The following is a 25,310-nucleotide window of genomic DNA, read 5'->3' as shown; positions in this document are numbered from 1 at the left end:
CTTTCCTTTCCTTTCCTTTCCTTTCCTTTCCTTTCCTTTCCTTTCCTTTCCTTTCCTTTCCTTTCCTTTCCTTTCCTTTCCTTTCCTTTCCTTTCCACCCTCCCCACCCCCATTCTTTTCTTGCCTCCCATGAATTTCCTGTTTATGGTGATTGGGCGCTGGATCCTTCCCTCCATCCCACCACCTTGGACAAAGATTGCGTCCCATGGGAGGAGGGTGGGTGGTTTTTCCACCAGCAGAGGCAGGATGAGGCCCGTGGAGCTGAGTTCTGCCTTCTGGCACCATCTGCAACGAGGCACAGGGCTGGCCCTGCCTGCTTCAGGTGGGTGGAATTCCCAGGCAGGCAGAGGATGAGGCAGGGAACAGCCAGCCTGGTGGATACACCGCCATTTGTGTGAAAAATTCTCAGGGAAAATTCTTTCTCTCCCTCTCAGGCCCCTAAACTCTTTGTGAATGGGGCCAGTGCAACATGTGGCCTTTCACCTCGCCCAAGAACCACTGCCAGACAGCCACACTCAGAGAATTGTTTGTTAATAGTCCAATTAGATAATTGCCATCTTTCACTCCTTTTGCTCCACATTTCCCATAAAGGAATGAATAAGGAGAGAAGCATGAAGAGGGCTTCTGCCCTGCAAGGTGACAAGAAGGACTGGAGCATGCTCTTTGCACAAGGCCATTTGCTTGAATTGAATCATTGTAGCCTAATCAATGGTCTTATTGGATTACTGGCTGTTGCGGTTCTCAAAGATATTGTAGCAGAGACAATGAAATAGCTAGAGTAAAACTTTTTTCTCCTTTAGTGGATCACGCAGTTGAGATTTTTCACGGGCTATCTCTCTCTCTCTCTCTCTCCCTCCCTCCTTCCCTCCCTCCCTCTCTCTCTCTCCCTCTTTCTCCCCCTCTCTCTTTCTCCCCCCTCCTGGATCCACTGCACACAAAGCTGGCTTTTTTTTTTTTTTTTTTTTTTTCAATGAGCAGGCTCTGCGAATAGGTTCAGTGTTTGCGAAGGTGCAGAATTAGCAGACACACATGCATGCACACATACACACACACACAGAGGGAGAAGCACAAAAAGCAAGTATCGGGACTGAAATAAGGAGAGGTAGGAGTTTAAGATGGCTGTCTGTGGGGAGATGTGTTAACGAGGATTTCTGCTGGCCAAGATAACCTGCTTCCTTGGAGAGATCTGCTTGAAGGAAGAACTTTTTGTGTGTGTGCGTTCTGGGGATCTGTTTGTTTGTTTACAATTCAGGGGGCTTTTTTTTTTTTGGCTTTTTCTTCACCCCCCCCTGCAACTGCATTTTTTCAGCCTTTCCTAGCAGCTTTATTCAGATTTATTTGGCGTGCTTTGGAGAAAGCCACTATATAATCGGGAGGTCAAAGGCAGACTGAAGAAAGTTAATAATGGCTGCTAATGGTGCTAACAATTCAGGGTGAATCTTGTCAAAAGTTGGTGTTTTTTTTTTCCTCTCCCCCACCCTTTTTTTCCTCTCTCTTTTTTTTTTTTTTTTTTTTTTTTTTTTTTTTTTTTTTTTTTTTCTGGAAGTCTCAGTCTTTTGATTGTGTGTTTCCTGAAAGCAAGACCAATCATTTCAGTTTATTCACTGGCTAAACTCTACTTGATTGGGGACAAGCACACAAACCATCCATTACGATCTGATATATTATCCAAACAATTTAGTGTATTCATGAGGTAACCTAAATGTGGAGGCTGCAAAATTACCCGTAATCAATTGAAACAGCGAGTGCGCGTCCCTCTGTGTGTCTAACAACTACATGTCTCTGTAATAAGGCAGACATTAAATCATTTTAGAGTTGTACTGTTGAGTACCTGATCACTGGGCGCTCTGGGAAGCTGGACAGTCACATTAGGACGCTGGGACTGAGGAAGCCGCTGCTTTTCCAGTGGGATAAAACCCGATCTTCCTTACTCAAGGTGCTTTACAGATCCCCACCGATCTCACCCTAAGTCGTGCAATATCCAGCATAGACTTCGTCTTCTTCTTCTTCTTCTACTCTTCTGTAATTTTTTTGTTATCGTTGTTGGCGCTTTTTTTTTTTTTTTGGTTTTTTTGTTTTGTTTTTATTGCACTACATGTTTGGGAAACAAGACAAAATGGACGTTAGATGCAGTTCAGAGACTGAAGCTAACCGGGTCTCGAAGAACGGACATAAAGAGGGCAAGGAAAGCAAAGGGTCTGAAGGAAATATTTCTACTTCTTTTTTGAAGGATCAGCAAGGGACTTTTTCTGCCTCTGCAGCTACGGAAGGTTGTAATAAAAGTAAATCTAGTTCGGCTGATCCGGACTATTGCAGGAGGATCCTAGTTAGAGGTATGAGTTTGAGGTGTTTGGCGAGGGTGGGGGAAGGTGAGCCGCGCTCACGCCCGGGAGATGGGCTGATTTTGTCGCTTTGCCTTGGGTCTGGCCCCGGGTTGAAAGCCCTTCCTACGGCTGCGGGAGAGAGACCCCGCTCCCGGCCGGGCTCTGCCCCGGACCCCGCTCCCGCCGCCTTTATCCCGGGGAATTTCCGCCGGCGTCTCGGCGAAAAGTTAAGCCGCGGTTGTTGCTCCCCGGCGCTGCCCCGGAACGGACCGGCCCCGCTCATTGTTGTTTTGTTTTTCCTTTCCTGCCTCGCAGCTTTCCCGGGGTGCCCGTCCCCGCGGGGAGCCCTCCGGGGACAGCGTTCCCTCGGGGCCGCGGCTCTGCCCCGCGGGCCGGGCGCGCTCCCTCCGCGCCCGCGCATCCCGCCCGCGGCCGGCCGCGCACCAAGGCGTGGGGCTGCGGGCAGGAAGGCCCCCTCCGAGGTTCCTTCTGTGCCCGGCAGCCCACAGGAAAGGGCTGTTTTAAAATAATCACCAGCCTTAAAATAAATGGAGGAATGACGAAGGGCTTTTTAATGATTACTTTTTAATAGTTATACGTTTAATTTCCCTCAATCTTCGTCCCTTCTCCAGGCTAAAATTGCTAAATCATCTTAATCTTACTCCCTCCAAAAAAACCCCACAAAATTTACCTGAAGAAATTTCAGTTTTATTAAGGTGCGTTTTGGGGGAGGAGGAAGAGAAGAGAATCGGAACAAAATATGTGGGAAGCAGGCCTTGAAACCCAGAATTAATCCTTACGCCACTGGTTGACCCAGAGAAGGGTCAGATTAAAATGATGTGATTGTCTCTGATTTAAAACGTTCCGAGAAGGTAAAATTACGGCAAGTAAAGTTGGGAAGGCTTTAAGGTAACCTGAATCTGGCTCTAGCTTGACAGTCGTGTTAATGAGATTTGCCCCGCTTTCCTTCAGTCGGGGCTACCAGAAAAGTGAGGTTTCTGCGGGCTGGTTGGTGCCTTGGTTTCTTTCCCTCCCCCCCCCTCCTTTTTTTTTTTTTTTTTTCCCTCCTGCTTCTCGTTGCCAAAACCCCAAAGCGGCAGCGGCAGCGGTGCAGGGTGGGCTGGAGGTGTCCCCGCGTTCACAGTGGCAGTCAGCCAGGTCGGGGCACTGCTGCCTCCTCCGAAAGCTTTTTTTTTTTTTTTTTTTTTTTTTTTTAAGGCATGAGAAACTTGTTATTAAAAAAATATGTATGTATTTTGGGGTGGGGAACGGAATGTGTATGGTGGCTACCAGCAAATCCTAACCCGGAGCCCAAGGGGAACAAAGAGTAGTCCTGCACTACAGGCACAAAGCCTGGCCTGAAGGATCTCTCTCTCCCCAGCTTCTCAGAAGGGCCGTGGGTGATGCCGCAGTGTCGTACTGTGAGTGCAACATATTCAAAGTAATTTTTAAATGGGCTGAGGGGATTAATTATAGAGGCCTGGGCCCCCATCGCCCCCTCCTTCCTTCTCTGTTGTGGGTTTTTTTCCTTCCGTGGGTGCAGTGGCCAGGTGCAGAGCCTCAGTCGCAGAAACCCTGCTCCATCCCGACTCGTGTCCTCCTGTCTCGGTCCTGAAGGCGCTGGGAACGGCTATTTCCCTTGGAAAAATTAGAAAGTATAAAAAGGGGAGGAAAAGCAGAGGAGGGTTGTCTGGGTATGAAGCTGACTGCGCCTTTCTTTGCCAGATGCCAAAGGTTCAATCCGAGAGATTATTCTGCCTAAAGGGCTTGATCTGGACCGTCCCAAGCGGACCCGCACCTCCTTCACGGCCGAGCAGCTCTACCGCCTGGAGATGGAGTTCCAGCGCTGCCAGTACGTCGTGGGGCGGGAGCGCACCGAGCTCGCCCGCCAGCTCAATCTCTCCGAGACTCAGGTAGCGCCTGAAGGACGGGGAGCCGCGGCTGCCCTGCCCTGCCCTGCCCTGCCCTGCTCCGGGACCCCCTTCCCGGCCCGGGCATCTCCGTGCCCTGCGGGCCCCAAGGACGCGGCCCTGCGCCCTCAGCGCAGCCCCCGCGGGGCGAGGGGCGAGGCAGCCCCGAGGTGCCCACGCGTGTCCGGTCGGGATGGAGCTGAGGGGCTCGTGGCTGAGGAGTTCCGGCTGGGGACCCCTAACTGCGTGTCCCTAACTGCGTGTCCCTAACTGCGTGTGTCCCTAACTGCGTGTGTCACGGGAAAGGGAGCTGCTGGCCAAGGGGGTCCCTCGTGTCCCCGCACCCAGCCCCACTGGGCTTTCCCCGCGGGGGAGGCGGCCCGGCCCGAGGGCCTCGGAGGGAGCTTGGCCACCAAGCCAAACTGCCGCCGGGCCGGGAGCGGCTCCCCCAGCTCCGGCCCGCGGGGATCCGCCCGGGCCCCGCCGGGCTCGGTGTGCCCGGCTGCGCGGAGCCGCCGCCCTCGGGCGCGGAGATTTCGTTGCTTCGGCCGGGGAGAAGCGAGGGGAGGCCGAGCCGCTCCCAGGCCGCAGCAAGCGGGATACTGGAGCTCAAACTCGCAGGGAGAGACGGGCACTTTCCCCCGGGGCTGCCGGGCTGGAGATGTTCGGCCTGGGCTTTCCTGGGTATGAGAGATCCGGGGATGGGACTGAAGTTTGGGCCGTATTTTGAGTCCTTGTATGTCCGAAGGGGAGAATCGCTCCTCCACCCTCCAGAGCAGAAAGGCTGGGGACCGACAGGAGGCCTAAAACTCTGTGAGAGCGCGGGGAAGCATCCAAAAAGTCCAAACTTCTTAAAGCTTGTTTCATATTTCCACAAAACATCATATAACAGTAAATTCCCCTGACACGATAATTAGCTTTTTTCTTTCCTTGCCGCATAGGAGTGACAAGTTTAACAGCTCGTAGGCTACAGAACCTGCCATGGGTTGGTTTTGTTGTGTTTTGGTTTGGTTTTGGTTTTGTTTGTTGCTTATTGATTGACTTCCAGAATTCCTTTTTAAAGTTGAATATTATTTAAAATTATTTAGGGGTAGTGAAAGAGCGTCCAGTTTGGAATACGGGGAAAGAAACTCATTGCTGCTGTTACCCCCAGGAAGGGCAGTCGGAGCGGGCAGCGGCTGCTGGGAGCCGCGGAGTGCCCGGGGCTCCGGCTGAGCCGGCTTAGAATAAAGCGGTGAGAAAGGGCTGGCTCCGTCTCCCGGAGAATTCCCGGCTTGTAGTAAACTAGGACGAAGTGAGAGGTCTGGTTAAAGATGCAGAACGAAAGGCCCCGGGGTCACCCCGAAACCGGGAACAGACAGAGGGTGTGGGGGGTTGTGTTCTGTGAGCGTGGCTTTGTGCGTTTTGGAAACGCTCCCCGCTGCCAAGTGTCTGCGCGCCCTCCCCCGCAGCCTCCCCCCGCCCCGCGGAGCCGCGCCGGGGTCCCGGGGCACCTGCCGGGGGGCCCCGCTCCTCCCGCCCCACTGACCCTGCCTCTCTCCCCGGCCCGCAGGTCAAGGTCTGGTTCCAGAACCGGCGCACCAAGCAGAAGAAGGACCAGGGCAAGGACTCCGAGCTGCGGTCGGTGGTGTCCGAGACCGCCGCCACCTGCAGCGTCCTGCGGCTGCTGGAGCAAGGCCGGCTGCTGTCGCCGCCGGGGCTGCCCGGCCTCCTGCCGCCCTGTGCCACGGGCGCGCTGGGCTCGGCGCTGCGCGGGCCCGGCCTGGCCGCGGCGGGCGGCGGCAGCGCGGCGGCGGCTCCGGGCGGCGGCGGCTCCCCGCACCCTCCGGCCGCCAGCGGCGCCGCCGGGCCCCCCCCGCCCGCGGCGCTGCACGGGGCGGCGGCCGCGGGGCACGGGCTGTTCGGGCTGCCGGTGCCCGCGCTGCTGGGCTCGGTGGCCGGCCGCCTCTCCTCAGCGCCCCTGGCCGTGGCCGGCTCGCTGGCGGGCAACTTGCAGGAACTGTCGGCCCGCTACCTGAGCTCGTCCGCCTTCGAGCCCTACTCCCGGACCAACAATAAAGAGAGCGCTGAGAAAAAAGCACTGGACTGACTCTAAGTACCTTCCCCCTATTTATATTTATAGTCTCTATTTGTGGCGGTATTTATGGGACGGGCGGCAGCCGTGCCCCCGCTCCCCGCCGCCCCCGAGCCCCGCGGCGCGGCTCCCTCCGCGGGCCGGGGCGGAGCGGGGCCGGGGCGGAGCGGGGCCCGCAGCCCGCGGGGCAGCCGAGGCGGCGGCCGGGGCCGGGGCCGGGGCCGGGGCCGGGGCGCGGCGAGGGGCTGCGGGCGCCTGGCGGTGCGCTCCCCCTGCGCCGCGGTCCGTCTGTCCGGGCGGGAGGGGCGATCGCGCTGTTCGTTCGTTCGGGAAGGGACGCAGAGGGTCAGCGGTCGGACCGGGGGTCGGCCGGGCTCCCTTCGATCGGCTTTAGCCAATGCCGAGCGAGGGAGCGGGATTTCGGAGAGAGGAGGATGGAGCTGCCAGGTGATGCCCGTTTTGGGGTGGTTTTTTTGTGTCTCCCAGACTCAGTGATTTCTAAGCACAAAGGTTTTGGGGCCCCACCTGTGGCCCCCGTTTACCCCCACACTCGCTGCACTACAGCCCCGACCGAGCCCTTAGCACCAGTCAGGAAATCCTCCAGCAACTTTTCTTTTCCACGGTAAATCTTGAATGTGGGAAGGGCCGAAACGGACTGAACGTACAGTCACGAATAGGGGAGACAGAAACCAGTGGCTGCAGAAATTTTGCATAAAATTGGCTCTTCCTTCAAGATACCACAACGTCCCCCCCCCCCTTTTTTCCCCTTTTTTCCTTTTTTTTTTTTTTAATTTGAATTCCGATGGGCCTGTCCCGCGGAGCTTATCTGCAAAAACAAGTCTGCAGATAAATCATGGAACTCACAAATCTATTTGTATCTAGATCTGTTGCGATCGTAATTTTAATTTTTATTGCTCTATTTGATTTTTCCAAATAATTTCAATGTTCATCTGAACACAAAAAAACCCTGTAGCCTTCCTTCCTCCTAAAATAACCGTCTCGCATATCGCTCACACTTCATTTAAAACGAACGTAAAATATAAAAAGCGTATCTTTTATTGTTATTTTTGTACTTTAAAACACATCTATGTAACAAACTTTTTTTTTTTTTTTTCATAATTCTTACTGCTATTTTCTCCACAAACATATGTATTTCACCTTCTACTATTCTGGATCGAATATTTTCTGTTCAATTTCGGTACTTGAATTTGCCACAAAAGGGATGCTGTACTTAGGTAGTTCTTTGGGGGAAAAAATTATTTACTTTGGTTTTAAGTTTCTTTTCTTTCTTTGAACTTTAACACATGGCGTTTACAAACTGTATAAATACGTGCCACCAAACTGTAACCAAAAAAGAAAAAAAAAATTACAAAAAGTGGAATGGTTGCTGTAGAATATAGAATTAACTATAGACCAGAACTGGACAGAAGGAGCTGGATGAAAAGAAAATAGTAATTTTATTGTAAATTATTTACGTCTGAAGTTTCTAGGCAACTAGTCGAAAAAATAATGAATGAATCGAGCGCTGAGCCCTTGCTACTAACTTTTGTTCTGAATGTTTTGGATATTTGAATGTTTTGTATTTATGTGGTGAGAGTGAAATATATTATATCTATATGATGATGGAATTAGGTGTATTTTCGTCTTATATTTGTAGCACCCAAATTGCCTTCATTTACACATGCACTGCAAAAAAAAAAAAAAAATCAAACAAACAATCCCTACATAACCTTCCCGATTTTTACTTTTTAAAAAATTGAATTTAATGTTTCATTTTGAGCGGGGGACTGTGAGGTCCACTTCCTAGAGGGTGATTTCACTCCTGGGGCAGTTTGGGGCATTCCCGGTCCCGTGCTCGGCTCCGACCCAGCCCTTGTAGCTCTCCCTGGCCCGCGGGGCCGATCCCCGCCCGTGCCCGTGCCCGTGGTGCTGCCGGTGCCCCGGAGGTGCCCACCCTGCCAGGTGCCACCCGTGCAGGGCACTGCTCCCCTCCAAACCTCTCCTGCCCGTGCCGGGCCAGGTGGGCACTTGTGGATGCACATCCTTCAATGTGTGACAGCGTACAGATGGACAGGCACACCTCAATACACGGGCACAGCTTGTGTGCACAAATACAGATATTTAGAGGTGTTTTCTGAGCAGCTCTCACTTCCATTCTGATTGGCAGCCCAGCCCTGAGGGTTTTTACTGGGCAGCCAGTGCAGGTTTGCAGGAGCCTCCCAATGTCCTGGCTTCCCAGGACAAGCCACCTGGGCAGGGTGGCGCCTGCTGTCCCCATGCCTTTGCCCTGCCCTCGGCGGCCTCCACTGGGCTCTGCCATGAGCCTGTCCCAGCCAGGGCAAATGCACTGCTCCAGATTAGGAGGGAAGGATGCAGTGGTGATGCTGATTTGGTTGGTTTTTTTATGAAGAGTGCAGAAATGATCTGGGGAAGGGCAGGGTGAAGGAGGGGATCGCAGGTGATATTGAAACTGCCAGTCAGGACTGGAAAACTTCAAGGGGAGGGGAGGAAAAAGTGTTGTTAAAAAGAAAAGATCTGAATGTGACAGAACAGATCTGCCAGGGAGATCTGGAGGGAGAGGGTGGTTTTCAGTTTGTGCCTTGCCTGGACTGCACAGCATCACCCAGACCTGCACAAAGAGGGGAGCCCTGGCCTGGGCTGCCTTTGGGAATTCCCTTCCCAAGGAGAGAATTATCACCACTCAAACCCTCCCTGGGCTCCCCTGCCAAACGTGGGGCTGAGCTGTGTGATGAATTTGCTCTGCCTTGCAGGACCTTCCTGCAGCTGAGATGGGGCCATTTCAGTGCCCAAATTCGCTGCTGCATTGTTAGCCATGGGAACAGCAGCAGAAATGTGTTCTGACAGAGCTGGCTCAGGTGCCCTCATCTAAAAAGAGGATTTCCCCACTCCTCTGTTTAAGCATAGACTGCAGGAACATTCCTGTCCCCTCACACAGGTGCCACGAGGCTCTTTTTCCCTGGTTGCTGGCCCGATCTGCAGTCTCAGGGCTGGAGCTGTGGTCAGTGTAAGCTCTTTGCTCCCCTTGTAAGGCAGTTTAAGCCAGCATCAGGCTAAATTGCTGACACAATAGCAGAAGCCCTTATTTTACAGCTTTGCAGTCCTCAGTATACATGTGAAGAGCTAGACATTTTTATTCTTATTACTATTATTATTAATTATTTCTGAATATTTAAAAGAAAAAAAAAGGCGGGGGGATGTGCCTTGAAGTGTGAAGGAGTCTTGTCTAAGCATTTAGGTGAAATAAATACTTCAGGACATTTCAATTTTTTTTTCTTGTCACCTTCAAATTCTACCTGTCCCACACCTGTATCAAAGGCTGCTTCTGGGATCAGAGCAAAACCAGAGGCTCTCCAGTCCCTTGCAGGGCTGTCACAGTCCTCTCTGCTTGTGACTCTGGCCAAAAGCTTGGAGCCCCACAGGAAGGGAGGCAATCGGTCATTTCCTTTAAAATTTTCAGCATTTCAAAAACATGGGGTCCCTGAGAGCCAAAACACCCTGCTTTCTACAGAACAAACATATGAAAAATGTTCAGCTGCATTTCTGGGAAAAAAAAAAAAGAGGGAATACCACCTATGTCATTGCATAGGACAAGTTAAAAATTATTCATGCACACATCTACATACACAGTGAGGCTGAACATAAAAGCTGGTTTGGGTTTTGCTTGGTTGGTTTGGTGGGGCTTTTTTTGTTTTTTTTCCAACCTCACCAAAGCTGTTCTGAAGCTGTGTGCTGCCCAGAGACACTACTTGCTTGTTTGCACTGAAATGCTGAGTTTCATCCTGCTGGAGCAATGAACACAAGCCACCTTCCTGAAGCTATTTGCTGCTGAACGGTTTTGCTGCATTTCTTGCTGTATTTTTTATTTGTGGCCATCACTGGGGCATTAGAGCTCAAACAGAGAAATATTTGGTTTATGCAGAGCGAGCATGCGTGAGCATGAGGGGCAGGAATATTTAGTAGGAAAGCAAATAAACCAAGTATAAATCTATATCTGGCATGAATTTTTAAAGGAAATCACAAAAGGATTTCTGTGGCAGGTGGATTTCCCCAAACTTTTCCTTAGCAGCAGCTACACATAGGGCTTAGAGTGAGCAAAGATTTAAAAAGATGGAGTGCAGCGTGGGCTATTTGAATTTCTTCATCTGAACTCAAGGAATATTTTCACAGGTACAGGGACGGTATGTCTCTTCCCGTGGCTCTCAGGAAGGAAAAGCTCCCAGGATCAGCTCCAGAGCATCCAGGGGAAACACAAAGCAATGCTAGCTAGGTACACATAGGGAAAAGGGGAATCAGTCTATTTAGAGGATTTTTTCAAAAGCATTTGCCCACCCACTTAACATAGACCCTCCTTTTTTTTTGCTGCTCCTCTATATCCCTCATGCCAGAGATTAGTGCAGCCTCTGACCACTCTGTCTCCATTTGCAATCCTGTCATCAGCCCAAGGTACATGACCTTGTGACATGTAAAAAAGCGCACGAGGTATCTGATGAACTTCAGAGTATTTAATTACTTTTAAGGAAAGAAAAACACTTCCAAAGAATAACTCTTGAACAGGAGCAAGTCACAGCCACCAGCAAGTGTTTAACAGAATTACCAGGGAAGCTAAAACGAAATCAATGGATGTGATGCTGTCTATGCAACAGCCACAATACAAACTGTGACCCTGGACCACAGCTGTGGCCAGAGTGCTGCTGGCAGGGGCTGACCTGGAACATTTCTGACTCAGGTGTAAGAACTCTCTAACAAGCACTTTACTCCCCATCTTTCTGCTTCTTGTAATTGCTGAGCAACTTAAGCACAGTATTTATTTATTATCTTTCTATATGTAGTTGTTAGTGCTCGTGCTCATGCTGTTCTTCATCTCTGTGTAAGTGACTGATTCTAGTTTGTATATAGGTCTTAAACTTTTTCTAGTGGAGCAAGTTCCACAGTCAATCACACACACAAAAATATTATTATATTTTTTATATGTTTTCTACTTTTTTTAGCATGAATTGTCCCAAGTTCTGTCATTAGAAGTAGCAGAACAGATGTTCCCACCTTCTGCAACCACGTCCTTTTTAATTCTTTTACCATGTTACCTTTTGTCTCCTTTCTCATGAACAATCAAAATAATTTTAACTTATTTTCATACACAGTTCTTGCAAACTGTACTTAATATAACTGTTTGCCAAGAGGTGCTGCCTTTTTTTTTTCTTATTCTCTTTTCTTATTCTTATTCTCCCTGGAAAAAAATAAATTCCCAGAGCTTTTTTCTCTTCAGCTATCTTCAACCCATTCTTCTGTTTGATCTCCCTGCTGTGAGCAAGAATGAAAACATCACACTAGTATAAGGATTTGCCCAGAACACAAACCTTTACTTGGCACTTGGTGTCATTGTCAATGCAAGAGAACTAGACCACAGGCCTCATCTGATGAGATGCCACAGCCTGGGTGAATAAATTGTTTTTTTATATTTCAGCTGAAGCAGAAAACTAAGGAACCTGATGTAGGAGGGGACAAATAAAAGAGCTCAATCCACACTCCACACAAGGTGGGTCCACAAAGTTTGTCACAGAACCAGGCACATCAACCTGGCAGAAACCTCTTCTTACAGCTCTCACAAATGAGTGGTTTGGCTGCTTGAAGAAACACCACCAAAGATATGGGCAAAAGCAGGGTTTAGTATGAATTGGTGGAAATGCAACTTGACAGAGTTTGATGGTAAGGTTCACTCTACTATTTACTGCGCAGGTTGAAGCATAAAAAGGAAGATCAAATTAGACGCAATTTGAAATTATTTGTATGGAATCTGGGAATGCAAAAGCAGGAAAAGGTGTAAAGGATATGGATGCAAAGATAAGGGTGCAAAAGGGTTTAGCAGCACTTAATCCCTGAATTCTTTTACATTTACAATAGTGATTCAGTAGGACTCACTACAACGATGACTTAACCATGCATTTGAGACAGTAACATTCATACCATGATCAATTCACAGGCACACAGGTAAAATTATGTGTACACCAATTCCTATGGGTGTAAAGGTTCCAAAAATTCCCCTCAGGTTCAGTGCAATACTCACACTAAATTATTATACTCACACCAAATCATCAATGCTCACACTTTGCATTTCCTGGCAGGCAAGGGTTTCACCCTGAGGAATGTAGAGATGTGGTGGGGTGGGGAATCAGCCTCAGCCTTGCTGTCAGAGATGGTTCCTTGTGTGTCACAAGCTTGGCTTGGGAGCTCTGAGAGGTGCCCCAGTCACAGGGAGGTGCTGGTGCAGCTGCTGCAGTCCAGGAGAGCTCAAAGGGTCTCCCTTAGGGCCACCATTTACAGGGTCACAAGATGATTGACTTTGGCCATCAGTAGGTTTCCCTCCTGACCATAACCCAAGCCAATAACTACTGTGCTTTTTTTGCAGCTTCCCAGGGTGGTACCATTCCATCCAGGCTGTAATTCACACTGGTGCCACTCCACTCAGGCCACAGCTCAGGTAAGTGGTTTACCAAGGTCATAAAGGAGAATATCTTATCCTTTGTTTCCCACCTTTTTTGGGAAGCTGATGTTTCTGGTACTTTCCACCTCTACCCATGCAAGAGCTCCTGCTACAACCAGGGAGTGACTTATGGCTGGACTGGTGTGGTCAAGGGACAATTCACCACTCAGCTGGTTCTACCAGGGTTTACCAGGAGCTTCTGAGATCACAGAGCAGGCCCAAGGATGAGGAGGACGGCAGATGAACCACCACAACAATCCAGCAGCACATCACCAAAGGTGCATGAAGTCTGTGAGATGGAGAGAAAACCAAAGGGAAAATAGTTTTCCAATTTTGTCTCAAAAATTTTAAAAAATGAACATGAATTTTAATTTTTCCTAAGGTTGGTATCCTTTACATATTAGAAGATTTTTTTATTAGTCTAGCTGCACAGGGATGAATCCAGCAAAAAATTTGCAAGGGAAACCTTGCAGAGTTCTTGTTCTTCTAAATTCCCTTCCACTTTTTTTTTTTTCTCTTATTTTAGTGGACGAAAAGTAGAAGGAAACTCATCCAGGCAAGCAATGAGTTGGCAAGTCAGGAGCTGTGGCTCCAGAGATTCAGATTGGATATTGGGAAGAAAGCCAGACAGGACACAAAAGAGAGAAAAAGGTTACTGAGGTCATACCTGGCTACAAAAAGGCTGTTAGAGAGAGAAACAAGTGAAGGACAACCTGGTGTGTGTACAGAAGCATGGAAGGATGGCTTAATTCAAAAGCCATGAAAATGAAGAAGAAAAATTAAGAAAATTAAGAAGACAAATTCTCATTTTTGCCAGAATTTGTCTGATTCTGAGCACTGTTAGTCTTTGGCCAGTGCGTTTCTATCTGCTCTTCCTTTGAAATGGGGATGCTGATGCTCATCTAAACCTATTCAGGAGGAGGTATGAGTGTCAAGTACAAGTGTGCTAAATAAAGTTGAGGGAAAATTGCGATCAAAAATTTGACAGCCACCATAGTTGACTCCAGCTCAATGTTAGCCCTTATTGCCTCTTGTTAGCCCTGATCTTTCTTCCTTTCTCTATTTTCTTGCCTGGTCTCTAATTTAAACCTCTAAAGGGTGTCTACCACTAGACAGTTATAATCTCCTTGAGGCCTCTAAACAATTTCATAAACCAAATCTTAAATGGAAACTAGAGCAGGCAGGAGAATGAAGTGTCTGTTGCCATAAAGAGCTGAGGAGGATAAATAGCCAATCCAAGGCATCCTGAGTGCATGCTCCAAGATAATCTCTATATTTCTCTGGACACAGCATTGTGAACATCCTCAAGATCAGCTGATTATTGAGATGAATTAGCAAATAAGAGCCCATTACATCAGGTGTTGAGGAGGACTTTAATTGTGCTCAGGCTCCAAATGGGAAACTTTATACTGTGTCACAGCTGTTAAAACAGCAGAGCCTTATGGAAACAGTCTTGGATTACTGGCCCCATGGAGTGAAACATTTTGAATGGAAGGGATTATGCTTATTATTTCTCAGTGCATTGTGTTTTCTTAGATATTTTTACTGTCATTATTATTATTTACTGAGTTAATTGATACATACACACGCTTAACAATGTTTGCATGTATATTTAATACTTTCCTCCATTGGTGTAATTTGAATGTGGTTGTAGGGAAAATAACATGAGATACATGAAATAGTTGCCTTTTGTTAAGATTAAGATCCTAAGAAACTTGGTGAGTTTGCTCCTCATCCACTTGCCAATTGTCCTACTGCCTTTTACCTGATGAAATCAGATCCTTTGTCAGGTAGGGTTTAAATGGTATTTTGTGAGAAGATGATCACCATAGAGGGACTGCCTTCAGTCTTAGTATAGACCATTTCTGTTCAGAACAAATTTTCTCTTTTCTCAGAAGAACCAAGTGAGGAAAAACCCAGAGGAATTGATCAAAAATTTTATAAATGGAATTTGTCTGTTGCAAAGGGAAAACACAGACTTGTAAGTTGCATTTCCAGTTCATCTGTTAGTCTGTATTTCATTACAAATTTGAGCTCCTGAAGTTTCTAAGTAGAAATGTGGCAACCTGATTTAATGCTCCTCAGGGAAATGCCTTGGACTCTGTGCACAGACTTTCATAGAAGCAAGGGCTAATTTGTGTATATAAAAGAAGAAATGGCCATCTAAAAATATAGTATAAACTCTTCTATGGCAAATCTCAAGTTTCTTAGAAGTATGTTCAATGCTGAGAGAAAATATGTTAATGTTATTTGAGAAGAGTGGATAAATCGGGGAAAGATGAAAAATCAATAAATACAGTATTTATCATGAAACACAGTTATTAAAAAGGAACCTAGTAAAGAAGAAATTTTTTCACTCTATTGGAAGATGCTCAAATCAAGCTGCCCAGATATGTCTATAGAAATCTCTCCCTGCAAATAGGAGTTCTGAGCATGTGTTTATCTTCTGGTTTTGGGGCGCTGTGGGCCAGTAAGCACTGTCTCTGTGCTGAGATGGTGTTACTGTCTCAAAACTTCATGAGCCAAACTTTGCATCCCTCTGGACATAATTAGCATGAAACATAAGGTGTGAGCTTTATCTCTATCTTTTCATCCACAGTTAAGGCAATTATTCTAATGTTCTAGCTAAATTTTGGCATGTTGTTTTTGGACAATCAGACACATGAATCAAAGAGGGAAAATCCAATGCAATGCTCCAGAGCACCAGCTTAGACAGAGATGCCTCAAGGCATAAAAATTTAAGGCAAATGGTCTTTTCCTGCAAGAGTGCCCTAAGCACCAATGATGCTACAAAAATGAATTAACAGAAGTATCAATAACATTCCTTTTATGTGTAACTGGCCATGTTCAGAGACGAACCTGGCGAGGTCTCTGGTGTCGAGATGACCCCAAGATGTTAGAAAGTCTCTTTTTTCCCAGCCCTGAGACCAAAGAAGAAGACAGGATTCCTTGGCTCTTGTTCTCAAGGTTGTTTATTTTGTCTTATCTATTACATTCTTTCTCTGACCTGCTGAGGTCTGTCTGGCAGGTCAGGTTGAGGCACACTGACTGCCCTCAGGGCAGTGTTATCTTTTTATACTAAAAACTACGTGTACTTTAATTACAATAATTTTCCAATACCTACCCCCTATGTTATGCAGTCTGTCTCTACTCTAAACCGATCCAAAAGTGCCACCATCACAGCAGAAGACGGAGGACAAGAAGGAGAAGGAGAAAGACAGGACACACGCAGACTCCTCCATCTTGCATCTTGAACCCCCATTCTAAAAGACCCCAAAATTCCACTTTTCCACCCTATTCTATTCAAACCCTTGTAGCTTGTAACTCCTCACACAAAGTTGGGAACTGTTTCCAGGGGCTAAAATCGAAGGCACAGGTGTCTGTGACAAGGTGTCTGAGCCCCCTGCCAGGGTCTCAAGTCCTGCAGGGCGGTCAGAGGAATGCCCTGGGTTCTGACAGGACCTGCTCCCGATGCAGGCCCAGCCGTGCTGATGTGAGAGCTCTCCCTGAGCCTGCCGAAGGCAGAGCCTTTCCTGCAGGCAGGGCTGGGAGCTGCCGGGGCCGCTCAGCACCGCGGACAGCGGCGGCCGCGCCCGGGCGGGCTCCGCGAACGGCACCGCCGGGAATCGCTCCCACCTCCGCAGGGCAGGTCCGGCACCAGCACCGGCGCAGGAAGGAGTTTAAGTGAATACAACGTCTCACAAAATGCGTCTGTAATTTTAAGGCAGCTCTTGATGAAGCCAAAATGACAGGTCAGGGGTGAGGCGCCATGTCATGAATTTCATTAATCAGGAAAGAGAATTAAGGAAAGGCAAAATTGTTTCAAATGAAAGACTTGGTTGCTGCAACTCCCTTTTGATACCACAGTGCACATCTTCCTTTGGCAGTGTTGCCTGCTCAGTTCAGCCCTACAGCTCCAACCACAGAGTGATCTTCTTCCTGCAGCTCTGCGTGCTGAGCACGATGCCACAGGTAGGAAATACCCTGGTGAGCAGCTGGGATCAGCTGTCCCAGCTGTCCCCCAGCCAGCTCACTGGTGATGTGGGCTGAGGAGCAGAAAAGGCCTTGATTCTCTGCAAGCACTGCTCAGCAGTACCAAAAACATCCCTGAATTACAGACACTGTTTTCATCACACATCCAAACTGTGTCCCACATCAGCTACGGCGAAGGAAATTGAGTCTACCACAGCCAAAATCAGCACACCATGTTTCATAACCTCCGTATAATCCAAATGTACATGAAACACAATTTTGTCTTGTCACAGTTAACAGGAGCAAGATTATTTCCTTGACATCACTTGAAAGATATTTCTAAGATCCGTAGGTGATCAGGATCCTTATTTAAAAGCATTAAATGCTCTTTCCAGAACTATGGTTGTGTGTCTGGCAAACTTCTATGAGAAAATACAACATTACAGAAGTTCAGTAAGGACAGAATGTGCAGACCTTGGTTGGTAATCAGAGAGCTCCAATTTGTTCATTTGCTTTCCTTCTCTGTTCTGCTCCCATTCTTATTTATCTGTAAGATTTGCAGGTAAAAATTCTCCCCTGCTGTGCATTTGCATAATTAGGCCAATCAATAAGCACTTCTTTCATATGAATACCAATAATAAATAGCTTTGTTAGTCCTTAAGAATACAGTAAACAGTGGAAAGTCTACAGCCACAAGTTCAACCCTTTAAACAACTGTAATGCTGGTTTATATTAAACTCAAGATAAATGATCATTTTCTACCTGATCATTTGTTTTCACAGTTTAGAGGGCAGATATATTCCTCTCTAGATGCATGTGAGTACATTAGCACTATAAAATATTCCTTCTAATACCTGTGGAACTATTTATTGAAAAAAAAAATCCAGAATTCACCTATCTAGAGCTTCCAAGAAGTTTAATATCTGGCAATATGTAAACACAAATATGCTTCTGCTAAGAACAACCCTTGAAACAGCCTGCACTCCATAGGTAATTGGTGTGGATATGCAGAAAACACAGAAAAAAAAATCAGTGGCAGAGAAGGTTTGGCAATGTCTGTTTGTGCAGGCTAAAACAGAGAGTAACCCAATGGAAGAGCAAATCCAGGAAGCAATCTTTGGTGTAAAGCTGAATCTTTTTTGCTTTGTTATTCTGAAATTTATTACATAAGATTTAAAAGAAGAGACTAACCTAAACATCCAGATCAGGGGTTTTATGATATTTTCATAAAGAACTATCAGGTGTTTCATTGCAAGTTCTTGATGTGTAAAAATCAAGAGGTGACAAATACCAGAAAAAGAAGAAAAACCCATTGAACTTATGTAAAATAAATATGTTTGCATCATAATAAGAGGACAAGGGACTTCTGTACTTTCCAGGTGTGCTTTGGTGGGTGGTAGTATTGTGGGGATTACCCAAGTGTGTATGGGTTAATATTGAGCCTATTAACTCTTGGTAGTCTGGGATTGGAGATGAACTAAAAATATGTTTTGCAACAATGCTAATGGGCAACACCTTCAGTCTTGATTAATTCAAGAGTTAATCCACTGGTGAACTCCTGCATGAATTTTCCAGAACTGGTGAGTTTTGCACCCCAAACCAGTGAAGGACTTCAATTCTTTCCATAGCTAGAACTGTGTACAATTGCTAATTAATATAATGCTACTTGGTCTATGTTTTTATGTAAGAAATATTCATCTTCATGTACACAGTGTGCTTTGAGAGAGGGAAAGGGAATAGCACAGGCAGCACCACATTTTCATGAGTTATCTTGCAAACAACCACATTGAAAGGACTCAACAGCAGTATTTTCTAAAATTATAGGGAAAGCAGAGATGTCCTTAACTTAAAGGAAATAACTTACCAGCCTTATATGATCATCTGTTTTTTCATGGGGAGAGTAAAATTTTAAAAAAAGAAGTTTGAAAATCTCTCAGTGGAGAACTTCTACCGTGCATCACAGAGATGCATTGCAGAAGGCTGGAGACAAAGCAGAGGATTTTGAAGCCTTCAAGTACAAGACACTGTTTAGTCAGTACTTAATAGTGGAGCATGATCCCACAGCCCCATTTACCACAAGTTCTTGCTGACTGTATTTGGCAGCATAAGGCCTTTGAGGTCAGGGTGCTCACTTTACAGTTTTGCCCTTGGAGTCTCAGAAGTAAGGAAGCATTTCAAACCTTGAGCTCCAGAAAGAATTTAAGAAATGCACAAGAGAGCCAACTTTTAAATGAACTGGAAAGATTTTATGAGGACAGAAGATCAACAAGTGACCAGGACTCCAACTGTGAAAGAAAATGTGAGAAACAAGCACTTCTTCTAGTGTGAAATTGGTCTAATTCTTGGGGCCTTTAGAGTGGCAGTATCAAACAACTGGCCAATATCGTGTACACTTTCTGCCATCCACGTGGCATCAGCTCCATTACCACACTCTGTGAAGCAGTCCAATCTGCCACAGGTTTGTTTAACCCCTCATTTCAAAGTGGAGATGGAGATTTTTTCCCCCTCACCCAGAGCTGAATGTGTCTTTCCTAATGCCCCTGGAAGCCAGTCTTAGCATGCACCTCAGTGCTACACACAAGCAACTGCAGAAAAAACCTCATCCAGCCAGGGGCTGAATGAAGTGGAGTTGTAGGTGCATCTGATCTTAAGGGGGTTTAAAACAGAGGTGAGGACCGACTTCTTCATAGTGCTGGTAGAGATAAAGCAAGAGGCAATTATTTTAAATACACTGAATTCATTTTTTACAATGAGGGCGGCCAAACAATGGCCCTGTCCCTGGAAACATTTAAGGCCAGGATGGACGAGGCTTTGAGCAACCTGGCCCAATGGAAACTGTTCCATCTTATTCCAGGGGGATTGGACTAGATGGCCTTTAAAGAGCCCTCCCAACCCAAACCAGGCTGTGATTTTATGGCTGCTGAGTGGTGGCTGCATTGGTGGGCAGGAACTCCAGCTGAACCTTGAAAGAGGCACTTACCACAGCTCCGAGCAAGCTGCTGAGCTGCTGATCATCAACATGGCTCACAAAAGGGGGGAAGGCTGGCACACCATTTTGGATATTTAGTCATCAGGTGTATTTGCTGGTTTTCATTTGGAACACCTGACAATGCATTTTTATCGTTTTGAGGGGTTTCTGGGTGTGATTAATGAAACAAACCAGAGTTTTGTCAAAGCCAGCTGTGAATGGTGCTTCACAGATCTATCTTGCTTTTCAGCCTGCCCTGTTTTGCACCATCACCTGGAGGAATAGGAGTCATGGGTCTGCTTGCTGGATCTGCCAGTGCTCCCAGCCTGTGCTTGTGTTGTTAGGAATTCAAACAAATCTGCTACTGCAAGATATCTTGATAGTGAAAAATGCAGTCTGTGGAATAACTGGTCCCAGCTCCTTCCAGTCCAGCTGCTTTTACTGCTTCACAGACAGCGTGCAAGAGGAGCACTCGGAGGTGTGTGTGAGTGGCTGTGTCTCTCTCTGCTGGGCAAGGCAGGTAACACTGCTCCTCAGTAAACAGAGACACAGATTTGTTAAACCATTGCTCTGATGCCCTTGCCAATACCAATTCCTATCAGATCCCAGTCCACAAAGCAATATTGATCATCTTTCTAAAGTGTGGCATTTCCACACTGATATTGTTGAAGGAAGGACATTTTTTAGAGAAGAGGTATTTCAAGGCAAATAATCCTCCAAGGAGCATTGATTTTCAAATCAGTAACCCACAAGTATGGCTAACTCACAAAACAGCAGCCAGTTATATATACAGATTTCAATGAGGCTTTTAGGAGAAACAATGGGGCTGGTTTTAAGGGTGGTTGGCCTGCTGAAGTGCATTTCTCTGAACAGATACAATGCTGCAGTGCTGAATGGATTCAATAGTGCTGCCTCAAACATGGCCAGGAGTGTCTGGAAGTGGGAGGAGGTAGAAAGAGCTAGTGGGACTCTTCTTATGGTTGGCTCAGGCTGCCTCCTCCAAGCCTTTCTTTGCCCTGGCAGGGGCCACGGTTTCCTTCCCCTTTCCCTCTGTGACAAGTGTCCTTCTCTGCATGAACAATCCCCATCTGGAAATAATAGAATGAAATTTTTAAAAATGTGGGCTTAAAAAATTCAGGCATAACTTTGTCTGAACAAGATGTCTGGGTTGCAGAAGACTCTCCTAAGGAAAGTGAGTATATCTTGGTACCTCAGCTGTTAGAAACTGGGAAGGAAAAATACATACACGGATAGAATATAATGTAGGAATCAATCCTGCCTTGGCCTCTGTAAGGAAAACAAGTGACCTTAATGATCTATTCTCTCTCTAGAGCACTCACAGAGAAAGCCGTGCTCGCTCCAATTCAGCTGTGTGCCCAGCACATAACACAATGGACCTCACTCCTCGGGAAGCTCTAAGTGCCACTGGAATAAAAATAAACAAGTCCTGCACAAGATGGTGAGGGCACCAGCAGCCTACAAAAAGCAGCTCTTGGGGGCCACACAAAGTCTTGGAGTGGGGGGTTGTGCAGCAGGAGAATTTACGTAAGGAAATTCACTTCCCTCGTTGAAAGATACACTTCAGTTCCAAATGCATGCCTCCTTTTTGCCATTACAAATTTCACATGCACATTCCTATCTCTGTCAAAATAGAAACACAATGACTGCAAGCTTATGGGTGACACCACTGAACAATGCCATAAAATGCAAGACATGAGACAGAAATACATAAATAGCTGCAGGCCATGATCTGCTCTCAACTGTTTATGTGCTGCTCCATTAATACTAATAGGAGTTAAGTGTGCAGAATAAAGTGACAGCTATTGCCCCTCAGCTCTGCCAGCAGCCCTTAAGGTCCAGCCAGCACTTCTTGGTGCAACACAGCCACTGGACTCTGGGGAACAGCACAGTCCAGCTGCTCTAACACCATCCAGGCTGTTCTTAAGGCTCCTGTCTCCAGTCCCCTATGAGCTGTTGTAACGTGAAAGCAGCAACAGTAATAGTGCAATCTTGGTGTGCTCATACCTTTTTTAGGAGAGGAATACTTTGACAGAGCTTTGAAACGGAAAATGGTGCTAAAAGGTGGATTTGGGTGTCCTGAAAAATGTCCTTGAAATTTTTCAGCTGAGAAAGCCTCAGACAATACAGACATAGGGCTACCATGGTGGTATTATGTCCCAGCCATCTCATGGTTTAGGTGTTTTCTGGGGGAGGGTTGGTAATATTGTTTTTCTTCTTCGTTATCCCTCTGGGTTCTGAGAAGGAAATTACAAACCCTGCAGGAACAGCCTTGGGATAGTCTGCTCTCCAGGCAGTAAAAGAAATTACAATGATCTATTGTACTGGATAGTTCTCAGGATGTGCCACTCTCTCCTTACCAAATTTCTAAAGCCAGGCAGCTAAAATACTCCCAGTGGCACAGAGATGATGTTCAGCTAACCTCTCCTTCTAGTTACTCCTCTGTTCCTAGTCCACATTTTCCAAACAATTTTCCAATGTGTGTTGAAATAAATTTTTAAATACAGCTCACCTAAACTTCCCTCCAGCCTCCACTGCTGGCAGCAGAAAGTTTCTATCAACTTCAGATGCATGGAATCAGGCCAACTGCAAGAAGTTACCACCACATGAACCACTTGAAGCTTTTATTCCTCCTAAGGTTTGAAACACATAAGTGTGCGTTCACATATGCAGAAAAAAGTTAAAAAGTATCCTTCGCTCTGTCTGATCCACCTTAGCACAGATCACATTTGGATTTTTTGCACACTGGGCTATCCTTGCTCTGCTGCAAGCTCAGAGCTGAAGCAGTGTGGGAAGGAGGTTGCCCTGCTGCTCCCTTTGCTGGTGCTATGCTTTGCTAGCCCCAGCTCAGCCCCACACCATCACAGTCCTTGCGACCTTGCAGAGCCTAGATTTTTATGTAAAAGCAAACAGAAACACTCATGGGCTTGGGGCACTGTGCAGACTACCACCCCTTGAGGGGTTCTCAGGGACCTCAAAGGAGACAGACACTGAGACAAAGCATTTACTGCTAAATGAAAACTAAATTCAGACCTGCAAGGTAGATTTGCTTTTAATCCACAATTTAAAGGGAGTGATTTCTCCCTCTTGCCCTACTGTGCTGCCCACTGTGCAAGCTGGGCTCTAGAAGCAGAACTTGAAGCTTACTGTGCCTTTTGAAAGAAAATATCTGAGGGCCTCTTTTATCTCTTTATTAATAGGTTTTGACTAATCCTCTATTCATTGATGTCCATTATAAGATTATACAGCTAAAATTAAGTTAGTGCATACAGTACGTCTACAATGAATTCAATAATTGTGTGTTTCCAAAGAAAAAAATTGTTCAATAATTATGGCTGAGATCAGCAACTGGCATCACAGTCTTTGTTGCTGAAATGTGGCAGCATTTCTTTGCCTGCACAAGTTAAACCCCCAAATCAAGGTGGTTGTGCTCTCTGGATAAGAAGGGAGTAGCATGCACAGGGTGCAAACATGCATTTTGAGGAGGAATCAAAAGCCCCAGGCTGGCACCAGTGATTAGTGTGGTGTCAGGAGCCATTCTCAGAGAAGAGATGTATTAGCAGCTCTATTCAAGGTTTATTTCTATCAATAGGATTTGATAGATGGCAGCAGGTCAGGAAGGCCAAGTGGTCCAGGGCACTGCTTCTTTTTTATGAGGAGGTACACTTAGATCAGGATGAGTAAGTTACTTTAGTTTTTTTTGTATTCAGGGCCTATTATCAGGCTTGACTGATACAGGAGTCTTCCATGCTTCAGACATGGGAAGATGAAAAGAGCATGCCTGGTGTATTCTTCCTGCCTGGTCGTTACACAGGTAGCTAAAGTCTGGTTACAGGTGCTCATGTGAGGAACTTCCAGGAAAGGCAAAAGTTCAGCAGAAAAATTGGCAGCTAAATACAAAAGGGAAGTTAATTTTTCCAAGAAAAGTCAATACATTATACTACAACTAGGGGCACACTGTGCTGAGCAGGTAAACTTTAAGAGCTTGACAGGACACCTGTTTATAACTAAAACAGCTTTTTGGTTTTAAAGTCTCTCCCCTGTTTTCACAAGTTTTCCAGAGTTATTCCCTGGTCCTGACTGGCTGGTCCTGCTCTGCCTACCTTTGCTGCTTATAAAACAATTCTCTTGGAGGGTGGCTTGTCAAAGCACAGGGTCACATTTGCAGCCCCTACTCAAGGAAAACTCACATTGGCTCACCCACACTTCACAGAAATAAGGTCTGCAGAACCTGGCCTTCTCTCACAGCCAGAGTAATATGTCTCATTAAAAGGGGAATCACTGAAGGAGCTGCTCAAAGAAGCCAACAATGAGAACTTCACCTGTGTTTGTAGGGAGGGAAACTCTGCCCTCTTCAAAGCCAGGGACATAATTGACTCTGACGTACAGAACCAGAAATTTCACATTTTAAATAGATTTGATATGATCTCTGCAGATGCCTAGAAGAGCTGCAGGACCATCACAAATGATTTCCCTCTCTGAACATGATATATTGTGCAGACTCATGCCACTCACATTAGCTGTGCTTCTTCACTAATCCAATCTTCCCATTTTATGTCCCTGGTATCTATATCAGACCTGGATAGGTCTGGATTTTATTTTCTGTTCCTCCATTTATCCTTGCATTTAGAATAGAGACTGATAAATCCCAGACCAAAGGATGACTTTGATACAGTGCTTCCAGTCTAAGCTGGGGGTTCTGTTTAAACACCACCCACATTTTTCTCAGTTACATTCTGCTACGCAATACTTTGCTTTCATTCTGGATTTTTTGTTGGCAATGCAGGGGAGCACCACAAGCTGGGTAAAGAGCCTGTAAAGAGAGAAATTCCCCTTGGAACAGTAGGGAAAGGTATTCCCTCCCAAAGCCATACAGCCTCAGCAGTCAGAGCCTCCTAAAAAGCAGGGAAGAGCAAACAAGGAAGGAGTGGATCACACCAGGCAGCTCACTGGCAGGGCAGGTCAGGGGGATATTTCTCTTTCACTCAGTTCCTCCATGAGGGTGATATCTGCCCCATCCAAAGATCAATGCTTTTCTGTGGATGAACTTTTACACTATCAAAATAATAATAAAATAAAAAAACCCCAAAACATACAAAAAAAAAAAACAACCAAAAACCCCCAAAACCAAACCAGACCAAACCAAAAAATACCGAAACCAAAACAAAAAAACCCAACAAAACAAAACAAACAAACAAAAAAGCCCCAACAGAAAACCCTTCCAGAACCAAGAGTAAATGATGTGAGATTTAAATAAGAGCTAACCATTTGGTACTTTGAGGGCTGTATTTAAGGAATATAGGGAAAGGGACATTGAGTTCAGTAACAAGGCTGCCTGGAGCCAGTATTTCACCCCCTGTCACTGTGCAGGTGCTGGCAGTGCCTTGAGACAGCCTGCCAAGGTAGGGCTGCACAATTACTGGAGCTTAACTTTTACAGCCATAAAGTGTCAGATGGTGATTTGCTGTTCCAGGATTGCTCTAAATATTCTTTATTCTTGTCCTACCACTCCAAAATCTGGAGCAATTCAAAGCATAGCAGGTAG

At 46.3% G+C, this 25,310-nt stretch overlaps 1 protein-coding gene across 1 annotated transcript; it reads left to right on the top strand.

Moving 5' to 3' along the window:
• Positions 1-1,880: 1,880 nt before the first annotated feature.
• VAX1 (ventral anterior homeobox 1) lies at positions 1,881-6,323 on the top strand (the record flags this gene model as incomplete). Its single annotated transcript, XM_084210265.1, has 3 exons — positions 1,881-2,333; positions 4,050-4,237; positions 5,787-6,323. The coding sequence occupies exons 1-3, from the start codon at positions 2,096-2,098 to the stop codon at positions 6,321-6,323; spliced, it is 963 nt and encodes a 320-aa protein (XP_084066391.1). The 5' UTR covers positions 1,881-2,095.
• Between the last annotated feature and the right edge of the window lie 18,987 nt (positions 6,324-25,310).

Source organism: Fringilla coelebs, assembly GCF_963513975.1.
Source record: "Fringilla coelebs genome assembly, chromosome: 8".
Lineage (NCBI taxonomy): Eukaryota > Metazoa > Chordata > Aves > Passeriformes > Fringillidae > Fringilla > Fringilla coelebs.
This window is presented reverse-complemented; position numbering and strand designations above follow the sequence as displayed.